Below are 19,129 nucleotides of genomic sequence, written 5' to 3'. Positions count from 1 at the left end.
AAATCATATGGGATTGAAGCGTAATTATAATAATAGTATGTTAAATCAAAGTAGAAAAGATGCGGCCGCAACACACCTGTAATTTACACATGGTTCTGACGGGAATTATCAAATTTCAAATAATACTCCATAATTTACATCTTCCCACCAAAATTAATACACCTACCTACCTGTTCGGTGAAATGACACATCTCTCATACACTTTCCATGGACACACCTGTCATAACATATACAAATTACTACAAACAAGATTACTTACTAATATTATATTATTGGGGCTGTAAAAGAAATACAGTATATATACATATTTATTTATCATGCAACATACTTTTGAGGTTGCTTCCTAATGTCTATCTCAATCTTTTTTTGGGCTTCTCTTCCTAATCAGCATTCCTATGTTGTATAAACTATTCTACAACCTAGCTAGTGGGCACTATACATATCAACATACTCTAGGATTTCTTTCTTCCAATTCAGAACCAACAAAAACTAATCTCGTACGTATACTATATACACACACACACACATATATATATATACAACCAAGTAGATGGCAAAGAAACGAAAGCTGCATTCATTTATGCATTACGAGCTGCAATGCATCGCTGATATAACTTGATGAAGACCTTAGCCACAGGGGTCTTTGGAACTGGGATCAATTTTCCCGCAGCAGCAAGAGGCCAACTGTGACAATAAACAAAGATGTTGAGATGCAGATGAGATTATGGCTAGTCAACTCAACAAAAACCCTGTTGTACGATACCTGATAATACCAATGACAAGTGAAACAATCCATAATTTCCAACTCAGTCCAACTGTCGATGTAAATTTTCCAAGGAACTCAATGATAATGATCTGTTCAGTTGTATGGAAGAATGTGATAGTCAGTGACCACAAAAAGAAAGAATTCTAATCAGAATTTTATCCATGCTCAAACATCTTTCACCTGAAGTATGAAAGTAGTTCCCACAACCCCAGTAAAGAGGGGGTTTTTGGTCACGCCAGTAAAGACATTAATTTCATCGGGCTTTCGAGCATTAACCTCATTGAATATCTGTATTTCAATTTAAACTAGTTACATATCTGAGGCTTGATGTGTAATCTAGCCTTGAATAAGACAAGTGAACAAAGAACATTATCCGATAGAGAGAATAACCATTTAAAGAAATACACAGCATACACACTTCAATTTTTCTCAGACACACATTTCTTTCTCCTAATTTGCACCAAGATGAAAACACTTACTTGGCAGAAAACAAATGCATTGAAAATTAAGGTATTCTTCACCATATTAGCATGTTTTGGGTCATCATTCTCTAAGCTGAGAATGCTCTTGCCCTGGAAATTGAGAACAAGAAGGATTCCGATTTGGTAGAGAGCCTGCAGAAGAGAAAAATAATGAATTTGTTTATACAAAATGTGTGCTATTAAAATTTCTCTTTTTATGGTGAAAATAGCAAAGATAGAATGAAACAACAATATCCTATATCAGTAAGGCCACAGACCTGAATAAGCAAGTTCCTCCACATGATATTTGTCACCAGAGGTTCCCTAAGTTTCACAAATGATAACTGTCAAAGCATGTAAAAAGCCTGAAAGAATTCTAGAGACACGGTAAAATAAGCAAAACAACACTCCCCGGTTAATTTTTTTTTTTGAAGAAAATCAAGCGCATTGATAACTAGAAATTCACAATTCTAAAGAATCTCGAGTTTCCCATAGATCTGAATTATTTTTCTTCACAAGAATCATATACAGAGCCGTGAACTAGAAAACCAATGAAATATTAAGGAAGGTGCAAGCCAAGTTTATTTTAGATAAAGAATCTGTCCCATGATGAATTTTATTCCTGCAAGTGAGGAGTTCTGAGATTAAATAAACAACACAGAAGCTAACATCTTGACGCACCTTTTGGAAAGAAGTGGATAAAAAGTAGGTGCATATTTACACTAGGAGGGCCTCTCACAATTAGTTGAACCATCATACGTGGAAGATGCCTATGAAAGACTTTGAACATCACATTATGTAAAATGGAAAAAGATGCATCTAGCATAGCGGTAGTTTCTTCACAATAATATAGAACACTTCAAGCTTACATTCACAGAAATTATAATAGATGTTCTGATCATGCACCATTTAGACCTCAAACTAGCAGGCTCTGTGGCATAATTCATTTTATGACAACTGGAAATCATAAAAAAAAGTATTATCAAATATAAGGAGATAGCATGGCAAAATTCGAGTTGCTCACCTTCGACCAACAGGAGGTCTACGCATAAGATGGTCAGTTGGTGGTTCAGTAGCCAAAGCTAGTGCTCCCAGAGTATCCATAATGAGATTGACCCAAAGAAGCTGCAAAAAGAGTATCCTTGAGCAAAACGAAAAAAGAAGAAGACTTCCAGCAGGCTACAATATGCAAGTCCTCATTACCCACTAAATGATAAACACAGCACACGTATACACTATATATCATTCTCAAAAAATATATACATACATATACATATTTATACCTATGAAATTACAATTTATATATGCACTCCTGCATCTGTCTAGGTCAGAAGATAGATAGATAGATAGAGAGATAGAGAGAGGACCTGCACTGTATTTAGAGGAACATCACCAGAAGAAACTGCTGCCACAACATTGATTACAAGAGCTGCGACATTAACAGTGAGCTGGAACTGAATGAATTTCTGAATATTTGCATAAACAGAACGACCCCAGCGTACAACCTACATTGAGATAGATTAAGTCAAGGACCACGGCTTTTCATTATGCTAGTACAATAAGCCACCGCAAACTAAAACCAGCTGATACAACACAGACATGGATTAAAAAGACACATCATCTACTTCCTCAGTGTTTGGCTGCTTTTTCCAAGTTGTTAAATAAATGTGGCTGTAAGGATGGGGTGCCAGTCCAAGAAGAATAATATCCACTAGGAAATTTGATGATGAGAAGGCAAAGGGATGCAATAATAAGATAAACAAGAAGCTTGCACTGCTTGTTTCTTGTAATCTGACTCCTCTTTTTTACCCTTGCGCTCCCTTTGTCGCTACATAGTCTAACAAAATATCTGCAGATCTTTGATTTTCATGTTGACTTCCAAAATTTGATAAGCTCGTGTTACATGTGTTTGCAAATCAATGCAAGTTTAGAGTATATTCTAATACCTACTGGTTAAAAGTGCTCAACATCTACATGGTTGATGCAAAATAAAAAATTATGATCTCAGAATAAGTGGTCAAATTTTTAGAAGCATTATCCGTTAGTCCAAGTCACCTTCACAAATTCAGCCAAATTACCTTTCAAGATCAAAATAAAAAATACAGAACATGAATACATGTCTGAGTTTTCATGTGCTTTCGACCTTCAAAACCCACTCTTCATAGTTCAAATAAATGTTCTCATCATATTTGTGAAGTTCTGATAAATATGCTTATATTAACAGTGAAAAGACTTAAAAAGCATTCACAACATCACATGTAGTTGAGGTGTAATGAAAGTTCAGACTAAGGATAATAAATGATTTTTTTTCGAAATATTGGTTATTTTGATAGTAAAGGAGCTCTTTACATAGTAGATGCAGAGTAACTAATCTCAGAATGACATTTTACATTTCCTAGAGGCATTATAAGTTGGTACAATTCACCTTCCTTCACAACTTAGCAAAATAACCTTCCAAGATTGAAATAAAAACATATCTATGAGTTTTTGACCTGCAAGCCCACCTCCATAGGCCCACAGATGTTCTCATCAGAATACTGAAGTTTATGATAAATGTGCAGTATTTTAATGATGAAAAGATTTAATAAGCATTTCTGGCATTGTACATAGTTGAGACTTATAATCACAGAAACTAATTTCTAAAAAGCAAACTAACATTTTCTTCAAACACCAAAAGAAAATTTTCAACTCACCTTCACTACTGTAGCAAAATTATCATCCAAGATAATGATGTCAGAGCTTTCTTTTGCAACTTCTGTTCCTTGGATGCCCATGGAAAGGCCTATATCGGCCTAAATATTGAAATACAATGAAATTAACTAAACACAGAAAAATCACTAGACAATACAAAATTTAACATTGAATAATTGCAGCTAATAAAGCATTCAAAAAGAATAGTGAAATTAGGCACAAAAAGCTGCTATTCCAGACCATATACAGCACCTGAACTTTGGCAATATTCTTAAACCCTAAACATCAAGTCATGGGTACATTACTTACACAGGAGAATGATTTATATTTGAGGTCTATCATAATAGATTCTGAAGCAGATAAGACAGTGGTCCCATTGGAGATATGTAAGACCCCATAAATTTGAACCTTTGTACCAGATCTAATTCGGCTTAAAAATCTCAAAAATCCCACAAAAACTAGAATGTGGAGACCACCTGAGGATTTTAAAGACAGTAATTCAACGAACTAGGACGGTGTGGAAGCACGGTGAGCAAAGGGACAAAGGTCCGAAATGATTAAAGATTTTATAGTGCGACAATGACAAATAGAAATAATGCTTTTGTGTTCCAAAGGAGGCTACAGACTAGTACCATATCTTATGGACATGATAATAAGTATATGAAACGTCTCAGAAGTGATTTAAGGTCTAAGGAGAGCTCATAAAGTTGAAATTGGAAGCTACAGCACGAACTAAGTTTTCGAATGAGCTCGCACAAGGTCCAACTTCAAACAAACATATCTACCCCCTGGTAGACTTTTATGCAACAAACCGTTCATCAATGAGCTCTATACAAAAAGATATGTACATTTTACTGAAGTGCAAGCGAAATGGCTGGGCACCACATGGCCCGCATCGCACTAAGACAAAACTTCAGGAAGTCGATTCTTTTTCATCCATGCTGGCACCCCGCATCGTGGTAGGCTAAAAATATGCTTGTATCTTCTATTTTACGGTCTACAAAGTGAGAGAAAGAGGGGCATATGTTTGGACAATTTTGGAGCTTCTCTCTAGTTTTTCTCCCCCAAAGACCTCCCACATCAAAGTAAGATATTCCTTATCTAATTCTCTCACCTACTACATGAATTAACTCATGGATTCTCATGCAGATTTTAGAACACTCAAGTTTCTTCCCAAGAATTCAAGTGAAGGATTTTGCAAGGGTATCTAAAAACGGTTGTAGTGTCATTTTTTTGACAAGGGGAAGGGTTGTTGGATGAAAAAACACCATTAGTGGAGGTTGTAGAGATTCATGCTCAGTGCCTAGGCACCCTCCAAATGGGATATCACATCTTTGAGAGGGAGGCAAGAGAATAGTATTAGGAAAAGATAGAACGGAAGACGAAGGAGAGAAGATCTCCATCATGCATCCATCTACATCCTACGTGTTCCCTCCTTTTCTTTACTTGTTAAGGTTTAACAAAGACAGTGCTAATTCTTTGATATTCGGCAGTAGAATATAGTTAAGTTAGAAGCTTAGATATAAAAGGTGCCTTATTATTTGATGGTTTTTAAAATATTTTTATCTTTGTTCCTCGTTAAATTATGCATATTTTATGATAGTGATATAATCCTCATGTTTAGTGAAGTTGAAATACTTGCCCAATTGTATTTGAAGGGATGACATCTAACCAGGTTTGGATGAAAGAAATAGAATGCAACACTACTCAAGAAATCAGAATATGACATAAATTTAACTAAACTCCTAGCTTTTCTTTTTTGTGGATAAAGTGCTAATATTAAGAGGAGCTTTCTAGATCATCCTGCATCTTGGACAAAACTAGATTAGAGTCACTAAAGGGACATTCAAATGTAGGAATTAGAAGGTAGTCAATGCTACCCATAATAGTGATAGAACATTAGGGAGTTCCACCAATTTATGAGATCGGTTCCATATTGACCAAGTCTAATTAAGAACCTACACTGAAGCATCCTTAATGATTAGAAAAGCTTAAAGTAGGAAACTATACCAAAAACAATGATTATAACTCAGGCAATGAGTATTTTGAAACACTTGTTATTTAAATCCTTCATTAATAAAATGAGGTTTAGTTGAACCCCTAACCTCTTGTATATTGAGTTCTCTCTGCATCATGTTCTTCTTCTTCTTTTTAATTTATAATGACTGACCAAATCTCAATCGCTTATTGCTCAAGTGGCATAGGATCAAACCACTTCTTCTTAAAGTTTGTTTTAGTGCTTAGACCAAATGTGTACAAGGATCAGCAAGTGAAGACTCAAAAAGCAGAAGAAAACTAAACAATTGAATAAACAGAAAGTGATAAGAAAGTCATCAAACCTCATGCAGTGCAGGAGCATCATTAGTTCCATCTCCAGTAACAGCAACGACTTCCCCTAGTTTACGCAGAGTTTGCACAAGCAAAAGCTTGTCACTTGGTGATGACCTTCCCATAACCTAGAAACCAGTTTTCTACTTTTAACAAGATGTGCCAACATACAAATGGAGATACAAGTAGATTAAATATATAAATCAGTTATTATCTCTTCATGGATAACATACCGACATTCTTTTTGCAACTTGTTCTCTCTCCTTCTCAGACAACTCACGGAAGGTTTTCCCCTCAATAACTTCAAATTCTGTGACTTCAGTATTTGAAGTTAAAATTCCACACTCCAAGGCAATTGCTCTAGCTGTTTGAATATTATCTCCAGTTACCATGCGCACCTAAAGGTTCTCAAGAGTAAAGTTTTCGCTTATAAGAACAAATGCTTAAGCTAAAATGCATTCCAGATATCCTCAAATTAGAAGTTACAGTCATGTGGCTAAATGTGCACACCCAACCATGACAAATACTGTACTATATCTATCCTGAAATGGCTAATAATTGAAATATTTTAAACCATTCAAGATCTACCAAATTTCCAAAAAATTTCCTGTAAAAAGGAAGATAGATTTTGATAGAATAAACATAAATCATTAGTATAATTAACTGGTTCAAAGTGTTTGAAAATAGATTCAATTAATTAAAAGAAAACACCTTGGACCAAAGTAAAAGTCTTCTTCCTGAAAAAGTTAGATATGATTATATAGTCGATCATTTCACCTTGTTAGCTATTATTACATCCAAACAAAAAGATTACCTTAACACCAGACTCACTGCACTGTCTCACTGCATCTTTGACACCTGGCCGACAAGGATCCTATGTAAAAAGGCAAAGAAAGATAAATGAGAACTTGCAAAACAACTCAAGAAAAATTAAATACTGCACACAAATATGTACCATGTCAAATAGTTCTTTTTATAAGGTGGTGTCTCAGACAGCTGGGGCACATACACTCTATCCATCTCATTTTCTATATCAGTTTTAGTTTAGTTGTCCACGAAGATTAGAAGTCAATTTAATATATAATACTTTAACAATATTACTCTATAAAATGCCTTGAGATCTATCTAATATTTTTTTAGTTCTATTTTTAAACAGGATGTGACATCATTTAATCCTATGATAACTTCAATTAATGTTAACACATATGTTTCAAATAGAATAACTATATTCAAGCCATTTTCTCTTAAACCCCACGATAGTTGAACCAGGTGAAACTTGAAAGAGTAGGATGGAGGGAGTACCTGTGCTGCAGACATGAGATTGTGAAGTAATCAAAGGATATGGTACGTATTTGTCATAAATTACAACTACCAGGTAGACAAACTCGAGATGAGAGAGGACATGAGTAGAACAATATTCAAGAAACTATATACACCTCAACTACACGACCTTACAGAACATGCACCTTTATTTTATTTTGAGCTGCAAAAGTATGATTAAGAATATGTACCTTTATACCAAGTATAGCAAGCAAAATAAGGTCATCTTCTGGTAGAATCCATTGAGCCAGTTGTTCTTCATCAGTTGGAACCTCATTCACATTACAAGTTTGGTATGCAATGGCAACACACCTCAAACTTTTCGCTGCCATATCTTCAATGGCTTCTTTCAAAAAATCCTGTAGCCAAAATAATTACTAAAAAGAGATGAAAGGATAAAGTCTGCACTAAAGTGTCCTTTTGTGATTCATAAATCTTCTCAAGTTTTTAATGGCCGGATTTGGGACAACATAAAGTCAACAGAAAAGTTCACAGGACTCAATTTTATCAAAATTTTCTCTCTCAGAAAGTAGTCCTAACTTCTTCTAACCTTCTCCGTTTCAATGGATTGCAAGCAGCCATTTGAATCAAGGTATCCAGTACAAGATGCCAGTATAATTTCAGCTGCACCTTTCCAATGCATATGAACTTGAGAGCCACTCTGCAAAAGAAGAAAGAAAAATCGTTAAATATACGATTAATAACCTCATGCATGTGCAGATAATTAAAAAGTTCATCCACTCAATTATATAGCTTAAAGGAAATCAGAAGTGTGCATCAACAGAAGAAACTATAATGTGAGCCATAAAGAAAACAAGAAAGAATGAACTTGAAAATCCAAAGAGGCCACAGCGCGTCTGCTAGCTCTCATCCTAGAAAGCCCTTATTTCATGAGTGATTATGTACCTGAATGTCATAGTCCAAAAACTAACTCTATGCTTATTTATCACCGGATAATCATACAATCAGGTGACACAAATGCTACAACGGATCCTAGGTCAGTCCGAAAGAATCACTAGCATTGGGGCTTATTATATATATCATTTCTAGGAATTTTCTGTTCTTAAACCCTGAGGACTGTTTGACACGATCTTTTGATTTCAAACACAAGTAGATTATAACTTAGCCTATGACATCTCGCGAAGAGATAACTTGTTGCAGTAGATCATCCCACAAACACTTACATCCAGACTACAACCTTGATTCTTGATTTTAGCACTTGAAGCCTCACAAGGTAGGTTTCAATTATTTAGCTAGTTAGGAAAAGAAATATCACAAAAAAAGCTAAATTTCTCTCATTAAACTGATTATGTGGAGCAATAACTCCCTCTAAATGGGCATAATTATGTCCAATTTTAAATTAAAGAAACCTTAACAAAGCGAACAGGACTATGAAGCTGCAAGCATTCGAATATCAGATAAGTCGATTACCTGCTCTCTAACTGCAACACCTCCTCTCTTCTTTGTAGAATTAAAAGGAGAGACGTGAAGAACTATGGATTGTGATCTGACAACATCGAACTTCATTCCAATCTGAGTAAATTGTGCATTAGTTGAATAAGCAGATTTTGTTGATTTATATCAGTAAACGGAAAGACAAGTTGTTAATACTACCTTGACGCCCCATGAAAGAATGGCTTTTTCAGTGGGAGAGCCTGAAACCTCTGTTCCCTTGCCATCCTACGAAGAGGGAACTGAGTCAAAAATAGAATGAACCAAAGGTAGTATACACATGCATGCCAAAGTAAACAAGAAAATCATTTCTAGAGATTAGATAACAAATTAAAATTAGAAGTATTGAGCATGGTGAGGGAGGGAAAGATGAAGAGGTGCAGAGCAGTTGATCCAAATACTACTGCAAATGTGCAATAAGAAAGGCAATGCATGTTTGTCCTTTGAAGAGTTGATCTGTGGGGACTTATATTAAAGAGCATTTTGAGTAAATGTCATCTAAGAAGACTATTAAGAATTCTCATCTCAAACTTTATCATGAATGTCTGTCACCCTAAAGCCATCAAAATACATGGCACATGTATGAGGAGAGATGCAGAGATAATTTAGGAAGAGACAAGGAAACAGGGTGAATACCTTAGAAGTAAAGACACTGCCGGATGTATTCTGAGTTATGCCCTCATCCAGAAGAGAAGAAACAGCTGAATGCAACTGTGAACCATCTTCAGGTGAGTTGAGCTTCCTTTCCCCGACATAGGCTTCTACAACTGTCATCTACACAAACACAAGCATATAAGTCATCATATAATTTGTGAATTAGTGTAGATATGTAACTGAAGTTGTCAGTTTGAAGATCAAAAGCATGAACCAGCAATGTAACCTGATTCAGAGTCAGTGTTCCAGTTTTATCACTACAAATAGTTGTAGCAGAGCCCATAGTTTCACAAGCTGAAAGTCTGCGCACCTGCAAATTAATTAAAGAAAACTATTTCAATCATGATTACCATAGTATCAACATTCTTATATATTTAACTAAATAATCAAACAGATATAGCAAAGGAGGAAAGACATATGTACCAAAGCCTTGTCAGCCATCATTTTCTTCATTGAGTATGCTAAACTGTCACAACATTTAGAGCAGGCAATGACTTAAGAGGATTATAAGGCACATGAAAATTAAGTCAATAGTGTCAAGGCAGAAGCATTTTTTTGATACTTACGTCAATGTAACAGCTAAAGGAAGACCTTCAGGGACAGCAACAACCACAATTGTGACCTGAAAATAACTTATGCATTATATAGATGACTCGAATTGTAGGTACTGAATCTGTCAGACACTTAATGTCTTCCATGAACAACAAAACATGGACTAATAGTTTTGTACAAAAAATACAACCATTCATTATTGGAGACTGAAACAGAATCAAAATATTAAATCATATGGGCACTTTTAACGGATTGTTGAATCCATTTTGGAGCATTTTTTTCCATCTTTAATTATTTTATTGACACTTAAGTTTGACCATTGAACAATGTGGAGTCCAGTGTTATCAAAGGTGAAAAGCTCAAAAAAGCTATAAAGTCCGTTGGGGCTTTAAGCGCAAATAAAGTGTGGCTTTAATTAAAAAAAAGTGCAAAGGGACAAAATATACAAATATATATGTTTAGTCTAAGACTAATAATTATGAACATGTATGACAAATATATGACCATAGAAATTGAAAAACCATTATGATAAAGTGAAATATCAATTGTTTAGTGTCACTTCTTCCGAAGAGGCTCATTGGCAAAGAAAAGTTTGCCTTAGAACCTTGATGACGATACTGAAGCGCACATAAAGCGAACTGAAGCCCTCCACACGTTTTGAGCCTCGCTTCAGGGCTTAAGCGCGCCTTTGACAACACTGGTGGAGTCCTAGAGTATATTGTCCAAAAAAAGGAACCATTTGAAATACACACTATTTAGGTACACGTGTCTTCCTTTCTCTTTGTTTTTGAGCAATACAAGTCTATGCAGGCAAGTTTACTTAAAAATCTCAAAACTTCCACTCTGTGGGCCTCATTGAAAAAAGGTAGAAGAAAAGATAGAACATCTATAACAAAGAATAAATACAATTTATTTACTATGTTAAGTTCTAATTATATGCATACACAAAGGGACTCATATAGCTGACCCCAACTAGTTCAGGGTTCAGGTGTGTAGTTGATTGATTATTATATGACAAGACTCCACTTCTACACTCATTGATAGGTAATAAATGCATGTTACATTTTTGAAAACTATATTAAAAAAAAAGGCCCTCTGTAGTGTGTCTGTTCAATCTAACCCAGACAGCTTACTAGAATCTTATCTCCCATGTCAATTATCCTAATTGGACATGACAAATAGCTTTCTGAACTACATACAGTACCTAAGAGCAGTGGAAATCAATAGAAAAAGGCTTTTTCAATTCTTAGGTAGTGGACCTAAAATTTACACCTCCACTGGTGTCCATTGGAATCCACAATATATATAGTGCATGACCTAGTCAGAGCCTAAAGGGCAAAGCCTGTAAGATAAAACTTAAAAACATTGATCAGCAAGAACTTACAGCTGCAGTGATGATATGTACAACTCCATCCATTGTTTTACTAACACTGGTCTGTCCACGGACAAACTGGGTAGTCCCATCTGGATTTTTGCTATGTCCAGTGAAGAACCTGGGGGACATAATATTTAAGTCATATGCAATATTTAGCATGCAGACCATACAGAAAGGCTTTGGAAGGGAGCAACGTCTTTACCTGCTTAAAAGAACAATGAGCACAAAGAGAGCAACAGCAAGGCCAACAATGCCAATAAAGGTGGCAACCCCATTCAAACGCACCTGCCATATTGTCATTGAAAAGCTAAACACAGAATGGATATAACAAGTAGAGAAACTGATAGTGATGGACAGCACATTCTAATTATAACCTGCAAAGGAGTTTCTTCACCGGTATCCTCTGATATACTTGCCATCAACAATCCCCATTCAGTATTGATTCCTACACCAGTTACCTAAATAAAAATATATGTTTAAGGAGATAAAGATGAGGGAGCTTTGTTTTTAATAGAGAACAGGAGACGGTCTTTGAATATGGGATGTTTGGATAAAATTTAGCTGAAGTTGAAGCAAAAAGAGTAATTATACATGTTTGTACATGAATTTCACTTGGAAAAAAAAGTTGAAGTTTTGTGAGTGGACTATTATTTCATTTGAAATACATCAAATCAGTTTTCCAACTTATATTCTCTATTTCAAGAAATATTGAATCGAATTGTAAGACAAACATCGGTTTGTAAATAATAATTTGAGTTTTAGTTGAGATAATGAAATAAAATTTATGGCCAAATGGGGAAACGATGTCTAAAATTTCATTTTCTCCAGATGGAAATTAGCTCCTAAATCCTCAAAGGGGTGGGGGAGATCAGAATTAAAGAAACAAAGAAAGAAATAAGATGATCTTACAAGCATGGTTCCAGCACCATCTGCTACTTTGCAACCAGCCATCAAGAAAGGTGCTTTTTGATTTTTGTTTACCTTTAAAAATGATATGATATTTAAGATCATTTGGATCAATGAGCTTACACATACTATGCAAGAAGGTCTAACCAACTTACAATCTTGCTTTCACCAGTCATACTAGACTCATCAATTGCCAGAGAATGACCAGAGATCAAGACTCCATCTGCAGGAACCTGGAAGAATACCAAAGCTTTATCTGTTTGATCAGAAAATGACTAGAGAAGAGGCAGAAAAATCTATATTGCCACCTTTACCTGATCTCCTATCCTGAGAGGAACAACATCACCAACAACAATTTCGTATATTGAAATTTTTTCCCTCCTGCCATCTCTTATAACCTTTATAGATCATTTTGAAGCAGTTAGTTTATCATCTATATGATAAGGATTGTAATTAATATAATTTTCACGAGGCTATGGTTCGTAAACTGCAATTACCTCTACTTGGATATTTCGTTTTTCTTCATTTAAGTTCTGAAATCGCAGGGACTGTCTGTAGTCACTTGTTGCTAAAAGAAAATTTACAAAACAAAATTAATTAAATCAAAGATGTAGTAGTAAATAAGGATTGGTAGGGAATAATGCCCCCCCACCCCCCACCCCATCCACCTTCTCATCATATTAAAGAAGTGAGGTTCTACCAATGAACTATATACACCTCAATCCCGAAATATACAAACAAATCCAGAAAACGAGATGGGAGCTTGCAAATCCACTCTGAAAAGCTAGGACATGTCAATTTATTGAAGAAAAAAATGCAACGAGGAGAGCCACATAAATTGAACTCTTCTTTAAAAAAAAAAGGAAAGAAAGCTATATTATGATGATCAACTAGCAGGATTCCAACTCATGAATTGTTCAATTGCAATACTCACATAATACACCTCACCCCAGAAATTCAAGATTAGGAATAGCAAACAGCTACCGTGTTTGGTACCAAGAAAGAAGAGAAGAAGATCGGTTTGATAAAAGAGTAAACATAATTAAACTTCAGAGCAAAATAAGTGAATAGTTCTTGAAGAACATTAAAAGAACTTTTTCATTATAAAGAGAAACAGAATAATCAATTTATTTGATAGGAAGGAAAATGTGTGTAAGAATGCAACTTGTTATGTGGAGAACTAAAGCTACTGTTAGCAAATAGAAGAAAGAAACTATATTTAACAACCGAAATATTAACTAAATATGATTAATAATCTGCAACACTAATCTGGTGAGGCTTGACCAAGCTAAACACGTGAATAGAGAGAGAGAGAGAGGAGGAGGAGGAGGAGGAAGTAGAAATAGCAAATTAAGCTGCAGCTATGACTTTTATCAGTTTTCTGAAATTCTGAGAGGTTAATATCTTTAGTCTGATTCTATTAGAGTTTCATGATTTTCTTGAATGTTAATGAATATTCTTCAATTTGTTCCAGTAGTTAATACAAATTTAGTAATCTGGGATTGACAAAAGAGAAAGCAGCCAAGCCATTGTAGAGTTTAATGAATTCTATAAATCCATTCACTTGGATTAAAAGTAGTAGACAAACAAGAAGCAAAGTAATTACCTGTTACAAAAATAACAGGTAGAATTTAATGACTTATAAAATCCATTCACTTGGATAAAAAGAAGTAGACAAACAAGAATCATAGAAATTACCTGTTACAAGAATAACAAGAAGAACGGCAAAAGTTATGCTTCCACCATCATACCATCCTTCTTTCAGGCCCTGTATAAATAATCATGAATGAAACTTTTAGTAACAATAATCATTAATATAACATCATCTTCTGATTTCCTAAAATAATCAAGGACCATAATTAATTTCCATTCTATACTTGCTTCTGTTCGGTAAAGAAATGGACATGAACCTAACTTAATCTGCCCAAGACCATATACTTATCTCACAAACGATGTGGGACTCAACACCACCACCACCCCTCCCACGCTCAGTACTGGACATATCTGCTTTGTTTTTTCCTAAAATGAGGTCTATACTGGTTGCTATAGACGTCAAATTGACAATTGACAACTCTGAAATATCCAGATATTTGGCACTTCCCAATAAAAGGTAAAAGATAGGCTATAGGGGGAAGAAAAGATAGAACAATGCAGAGCTTTTAACATCAAATAGATGAACCTATTTTAGCAATGATTAAAACTTGCAATATAAAGAGCAAAATACCTTTGTGTGTATTCCAAGTGCCAGTGATAGTACAGCAGCTACAATTAAGATGATGAGAGTCAGATCTTGCCAAGCCTCCCAAAGGAACCTCTACAAAGAACAAAGATAATAGTTACATCTCACTTCTCCTTACAGAAATCAATTCAACAAGACAACTTGGGAGAAACTAATACCAAGTAACTGCGACCCTTTTTCATGGGATATGTATTTGCCCCAAACACATTTTTTCTTTTTGACAATTCAACATCATCATCAACAATTCCTGAATCAATATCTGTTTTCAACTTCTCTGATAAGCCTTTGGCCTGAAGATGTCAACATCAATATCAGTATGCCGATATAGATGAATCCCTACTAGTAGCATGGTTTTATGTAAGATAACTAAAACTCAGTGAAGTTAACTTACTCCTCCGTATTGTTGCAGTGCAGAAAGATTATGATCCCTAGTCACTGAAGCTAGCTGTTCAATTGAAATTCCATAGTCACCACAAGGAGGTAGAGGAGCAACTTCGGTACCCAACACTAGAAAACAGAACAGATACCAAAAACAAAGCAAATGACAGAGTTTAAGGTACGTTGTTACTTATACAAATAGTTAGTATCTAAGCTACCGACAGTTAAAGACAGAGACTTGCAGTTAACTATATCCTTAAATTCATTTGATGTTCAAGATCTTGAAACTTCGGCTAGCACTTTGTCTGTCTACCTTAAAATTAGCTTGAGGCAGCTTGGCTACCTTGTATGTGCTTCCAAAAGACAGTGTGAAACAATAGAACATACTAGAGCAAAATTTTCATTTTTTTTCTTGTTTACTTCACCAAACAATAGAATTATGGGCTCAGAAGATAGATTTCTTGATAAACAAATCACGCAACCATGAGACAAAATGACTGCGCCAACTTCAGTTTTGCACCAAACAGGTCAAATGTGATGAAAATATTTACCTAGAAAAGAAGAAGACTTTTACAAGTAAACGATCTCAGTAGATAGAAGAAAAAGAGGATGATGGGGTGAAACAGAGAAAGGAGGCAGAGAGTTGGCAAGCAATGAGTTAAGAAATAAAGCAACTACGTTTACAAATATATCAATCAAAAAAAAAAAGTTGAGAATTTTTCATGTGATGGATGCTTTTCTGGGAATCTAAATTCTCCATTTAATAGTATACATTCAATCCAAAATGTCAGTGATATATCAGCAGTACTTATTTTACCAGTGTTATGCAAGGGAAGCGGCAATATTTGGTAGATATTCAAGATAAAGCATTAGTTGAAAAGGATTTGCAAAGTATGTACCAATAGCTCGTTGTCCAGCAAGTTTAAAAAGTAGTGCCGCCTACAAAAGCAAACCAGGGATGGTAAGATATTCATTAAAGCAATCAAAAGAACACCCTAGAAATGAATTTCATCATTACTCTTATGACTTGAGCATGTGCTCTGATCATCCTTCTTCTTTGTTCTTTCTCTTCGGCTTTTCTCAAGTCGAGAGTATACCTAAATCGGCGTGAAGCATTAAGCACAAGTGCAGCTTCCTGTGAGTGATCAAAGGTTAATCAGAAAGATAAAAGGGCGATGTTGATCAATTATTTCTTAGGCGAAGAATGAGATATTAATGCGTCAATACAGATTACTGCCTTAAAATGTACTAGTCTAACGCAAAAGAACACTTCAGCCACCATAAAAATTGCAGAGCAAAAGAAAGGATTGCATGTAGAAAATTATCAAGGCAGCATGATTAAAATATGAGAGATCATCAACTGACACACACGTAGTCATGACTCATGAGAAGAAAGGGCTAACGCAATTTTGTTGGAGTGAAAATGAAAATTTCAGAGTTGAACGAAGACTTACCCTCCAGCGTTTAAGAGCGTGGAAAGATACATTCTTGGTATTGGCAATGTCGAAAGGATCAGAGAAGTCGTCTTGGGGAGAAGAGTTGAGATGGGAGGAGCCGGCTTCCAGGTCGTGGAGTTGCATGGTTGGAGCAGTCGTCATGACAAGAGAGATGGCACCGCCTCTTCAATGGAGCCACCACTCTCGAAATGCCCAAACAAATATAGTAAATGAGAGAGAGATGCATCCATCCCATATGTAGTAATAGAAGAGAAGAGGAGAGAGCCATCCATGAGGTCGAGCGACTATATAGGGAAACCACAAACCTTGATTTGGGTTTTTGCCCAAAAACGCGCGATGCCCTTAATAAAGAGTTTTTACTTGAGGGTTTTCTTACAAAAATGCGCAATGATGCCGCTACAAGATGGGTTTTGCTCATCACTCTCAAACCTCCTTTACCACCATGCTCACACTATACAACCAACATTCATTCTATTTCTCCTATCCATTATTTATCAAAATTATTTTAAAACCTTAATTTGTTCGTAAAATTTCATTTACATGACAATTAACTCAAGTGTGCTTTGATAAATAATTCGTCATTTCAGATAGAAAACATAAACATTTGATAGTTCAATAGGAAACTCTTTCTTTCTAATTTTTCCAATTTATTTCTCTACTAGTGAACTTAACTTATCCACACTTCGCGCGGAGAATTAAACTATATCACCCGTCTTTTTTCTGAAATAATTTTTACTTTATTTAAAAATTAATTTTGACTATGAAAAATTCAAATTCAAATTACATTCCATGTTTAGAATTTCAAATAAAATGTTATTTTGTCTTATTTGTGAAAAAAAATATAATAAAACACAACTCTGATTTTAAAAATTTCTAGTAAAATGAAAAAAAATATTCTAATTATATATTGCCAAATGCCTAATTTCTAATTATATATGGCCAAATGCCCACCAAATTCATGATTTATTTTTCGTTCTTTCTAATACTCGAATATTAAAATCATCAAAAAAATATAATCAATTTTATTTTCAATATTTCTTTCAAACGTATAATCTAAATAGAAGAAATTATAAGATACATAAAAGTCTTTTTCAAAATTTAAGTTTTAAAATTCTAAATCAAAAGTTACATAAAACATTATCTATATTTTTTTAAAAGTAAATATGAAAAAATATGTATAAAAATAGCTTGTTAGCAGACCTTTGACTATGTATTTCTTCACTAATTTATCTATTTATTTAATTAGTCTTTGCTACTCAAGAAATAATTAAATGAAAACATGATATCAAAAAATTTCTTTTAAAACACATCTCATTGTATATTCACAATTAATATAGGTTAGAATATAAACACAAAAATAAGTTCCATCCATTTTTCTACTAAATAAAATAATGTTGATATTCATTTGGTGAGTAGGTATAAATATAATGGTATTCAATTTTTTTAATCAACTTATGAAGTTTTTTTAAGTTTTCAAGATTCTTAAATGCATAAAGTAGTACTAAAAAGAAATAATATGTTCAATCTATTTGAGTATTTATAGAAGGCTAACGGGCAAGATATATATGCTTCATTAACGCTTAATTTTTTCCTTCCAATGACAATAGAAATATTAAATATCTTAATGAGTATGGAACAATGAAAAAACATTTAAGTCTCACAAAATATAACTATTCTAACAATTCCTATAATCATGCTTAAATACCATGAAGGCATGAAACGAAGGAAACTCATATGCATGAAATTCAATTTTTTTTTTCTCTCAATTGAATTTTATATCGAACTATGATTCTTTTAGATATTTAATTAGTTGAAATGTGAGTGTCATATATTTGTGGTGATTTTTTTTTCTTTTTCTTGTGTATATATTTTTTTATTTCTAATAATTAATATTCTTAAGCACTTTTAGTCTTTTAGTGAAATGTACTATATTGAATTAAGGAAATTATTTGCAGACAAACGATAAAATCTATAGGTAGATATTTCAAGTATTTTTCTTTTGGATATTTTTTGTGATTATATCATCTAATTTTTGAGAATTTAATTGAGAATTTTCATTCATTAAAATATACATAAAAATTAAATTACTTCTACAATTATATATTATAATAAAGCTAAAAATGCATAACAACTTAATTTCCCTTTGTGTCACTACATGATATTTTTGATTTATACTATACTAAAGCAAAAAATGTATAACACTGAGCTGTCATTTAGGGGCCTTAGCTGGTGTGGAGAAAAGACCAATTCAAATTGAATGGATTCAACTGAACTTCCTTTTGTGTCACTGTATGATATTTTTGATTTATTTGAAGAATTTTATTCCTTAGATCGAATGTGATAAACGTCAAACCTCAATGTTTGATTATTATACAAAGAGATCAATGAATATTGAAATGAAATTAATCTAAAAATAAATTTTATGAATAAAATATATAAAGAAGACAAAATATATCAAAAGATGGGAAGGTAGGCATACAAGTATCAATACATCTATTTTTGTGAAGATAAATACAATTAGATATAACATTTTAACTTTTCAAGAATGAA

General features: G+C 34.1%; 1 protein-coding gene across 1 annotated transcript; it reads right to left on the bottom strand.

Annotated features, from left to right (window-relative positions):
- Positions 1-24: 24 nt before the first annotated feature.
- On the bottom strand, positions 25-17,023 carry LOC102605827 (calcium-transporting ATPase 9, plasma membrane-type). Its single transcript, XM_006342802.2, has 33 exons — positions 16,577-17,023; positions 16,141-16,257; positions 16,022-16,061; positions 15,136-15,251; positions 14,903-15,034; positions 14,730-14,819; positions 14,204-14,273; positions 13,003-13,073; positions 12,820-12,903; positions 12,661-12,738; positions 12,509-12,580; positions 11,974-12,057; positions 11,802-11,884; positions 11,609-11,717; positions 10,239-10,294; positions 10,096-10,138; positions 9,899-9,982; positions 9,655-9,792; positions 9,181-9,246; positions 8,998-9,099; positions 8,117-8,227; positions 7,758-7,925; positions 7,061-7,120; positions 6,480-6,644; positions 6,258-6,374; positions 3,921-4,019; positions 2,595-2,732; positions 2,252-2,352; positions 1,506-1,551; positions 1,246-1,380; positions 947-1,054; positions 764-855; positions 25-684 (listed from the first exon to the last, which is right to left on the bottom strand). The coding sequence occupies exons 1-33, from the start codon at positions 16,718-16,720 to the stop codon at positions 579-581; spliced, it is 3,225 nt and encodes a 1,074-aa protein (XP_006342864.1). The 5' UTR covers positions 16,721-17,023; the 3' UTR covers positions 25-578.
- Between the last annotated feature and the right edge of the window lie 2,106 nt (positions 17,024-19,129).

The sequence above is a fragment of the Solanum tuberosum genome, unplaced genomic scaffold (assembly GCF_000226075.1).
Source record: "Solanum tuberosum cultivar DM 1-3 516 R44 unplaced genomic scaffold, SolTub_3.0 scf00040, whole genome shotgun sequence".
Classification (NCBI taxonomy): Eukaryota; Viridiplantae; Streptophyta; class Magnoliopsida; order Solanales; family Solanaceae; genus Solanum; species Solanum tuberosum.
This window is presented reverse-complemented; position numbering and strand designations above follow the sequence as displayed.

Coding starts and splice junctions, on each gene's coding strand:
- LOC102605827 (XM_006342802.2), bottom strand. CDS start 16,720: ATGACGACTGCTCCAACCATGCAACTCCACGACCTGGAAGCCGGCTCC. Junction 12,058..12,508: donor ATGGTGCTGGAACCATGCTT/GTAAGATCATCT, acceptor ATTTTTATTTAG/GTAACTGGTGTAGGAATCAA. Junction 7,121..7,757: donor TTGCTATACTTGGTATAAAG/GTACATATTCTT, acceptor CTTTTTACATAG/GATCCTTGTCGGCCAGGTGT.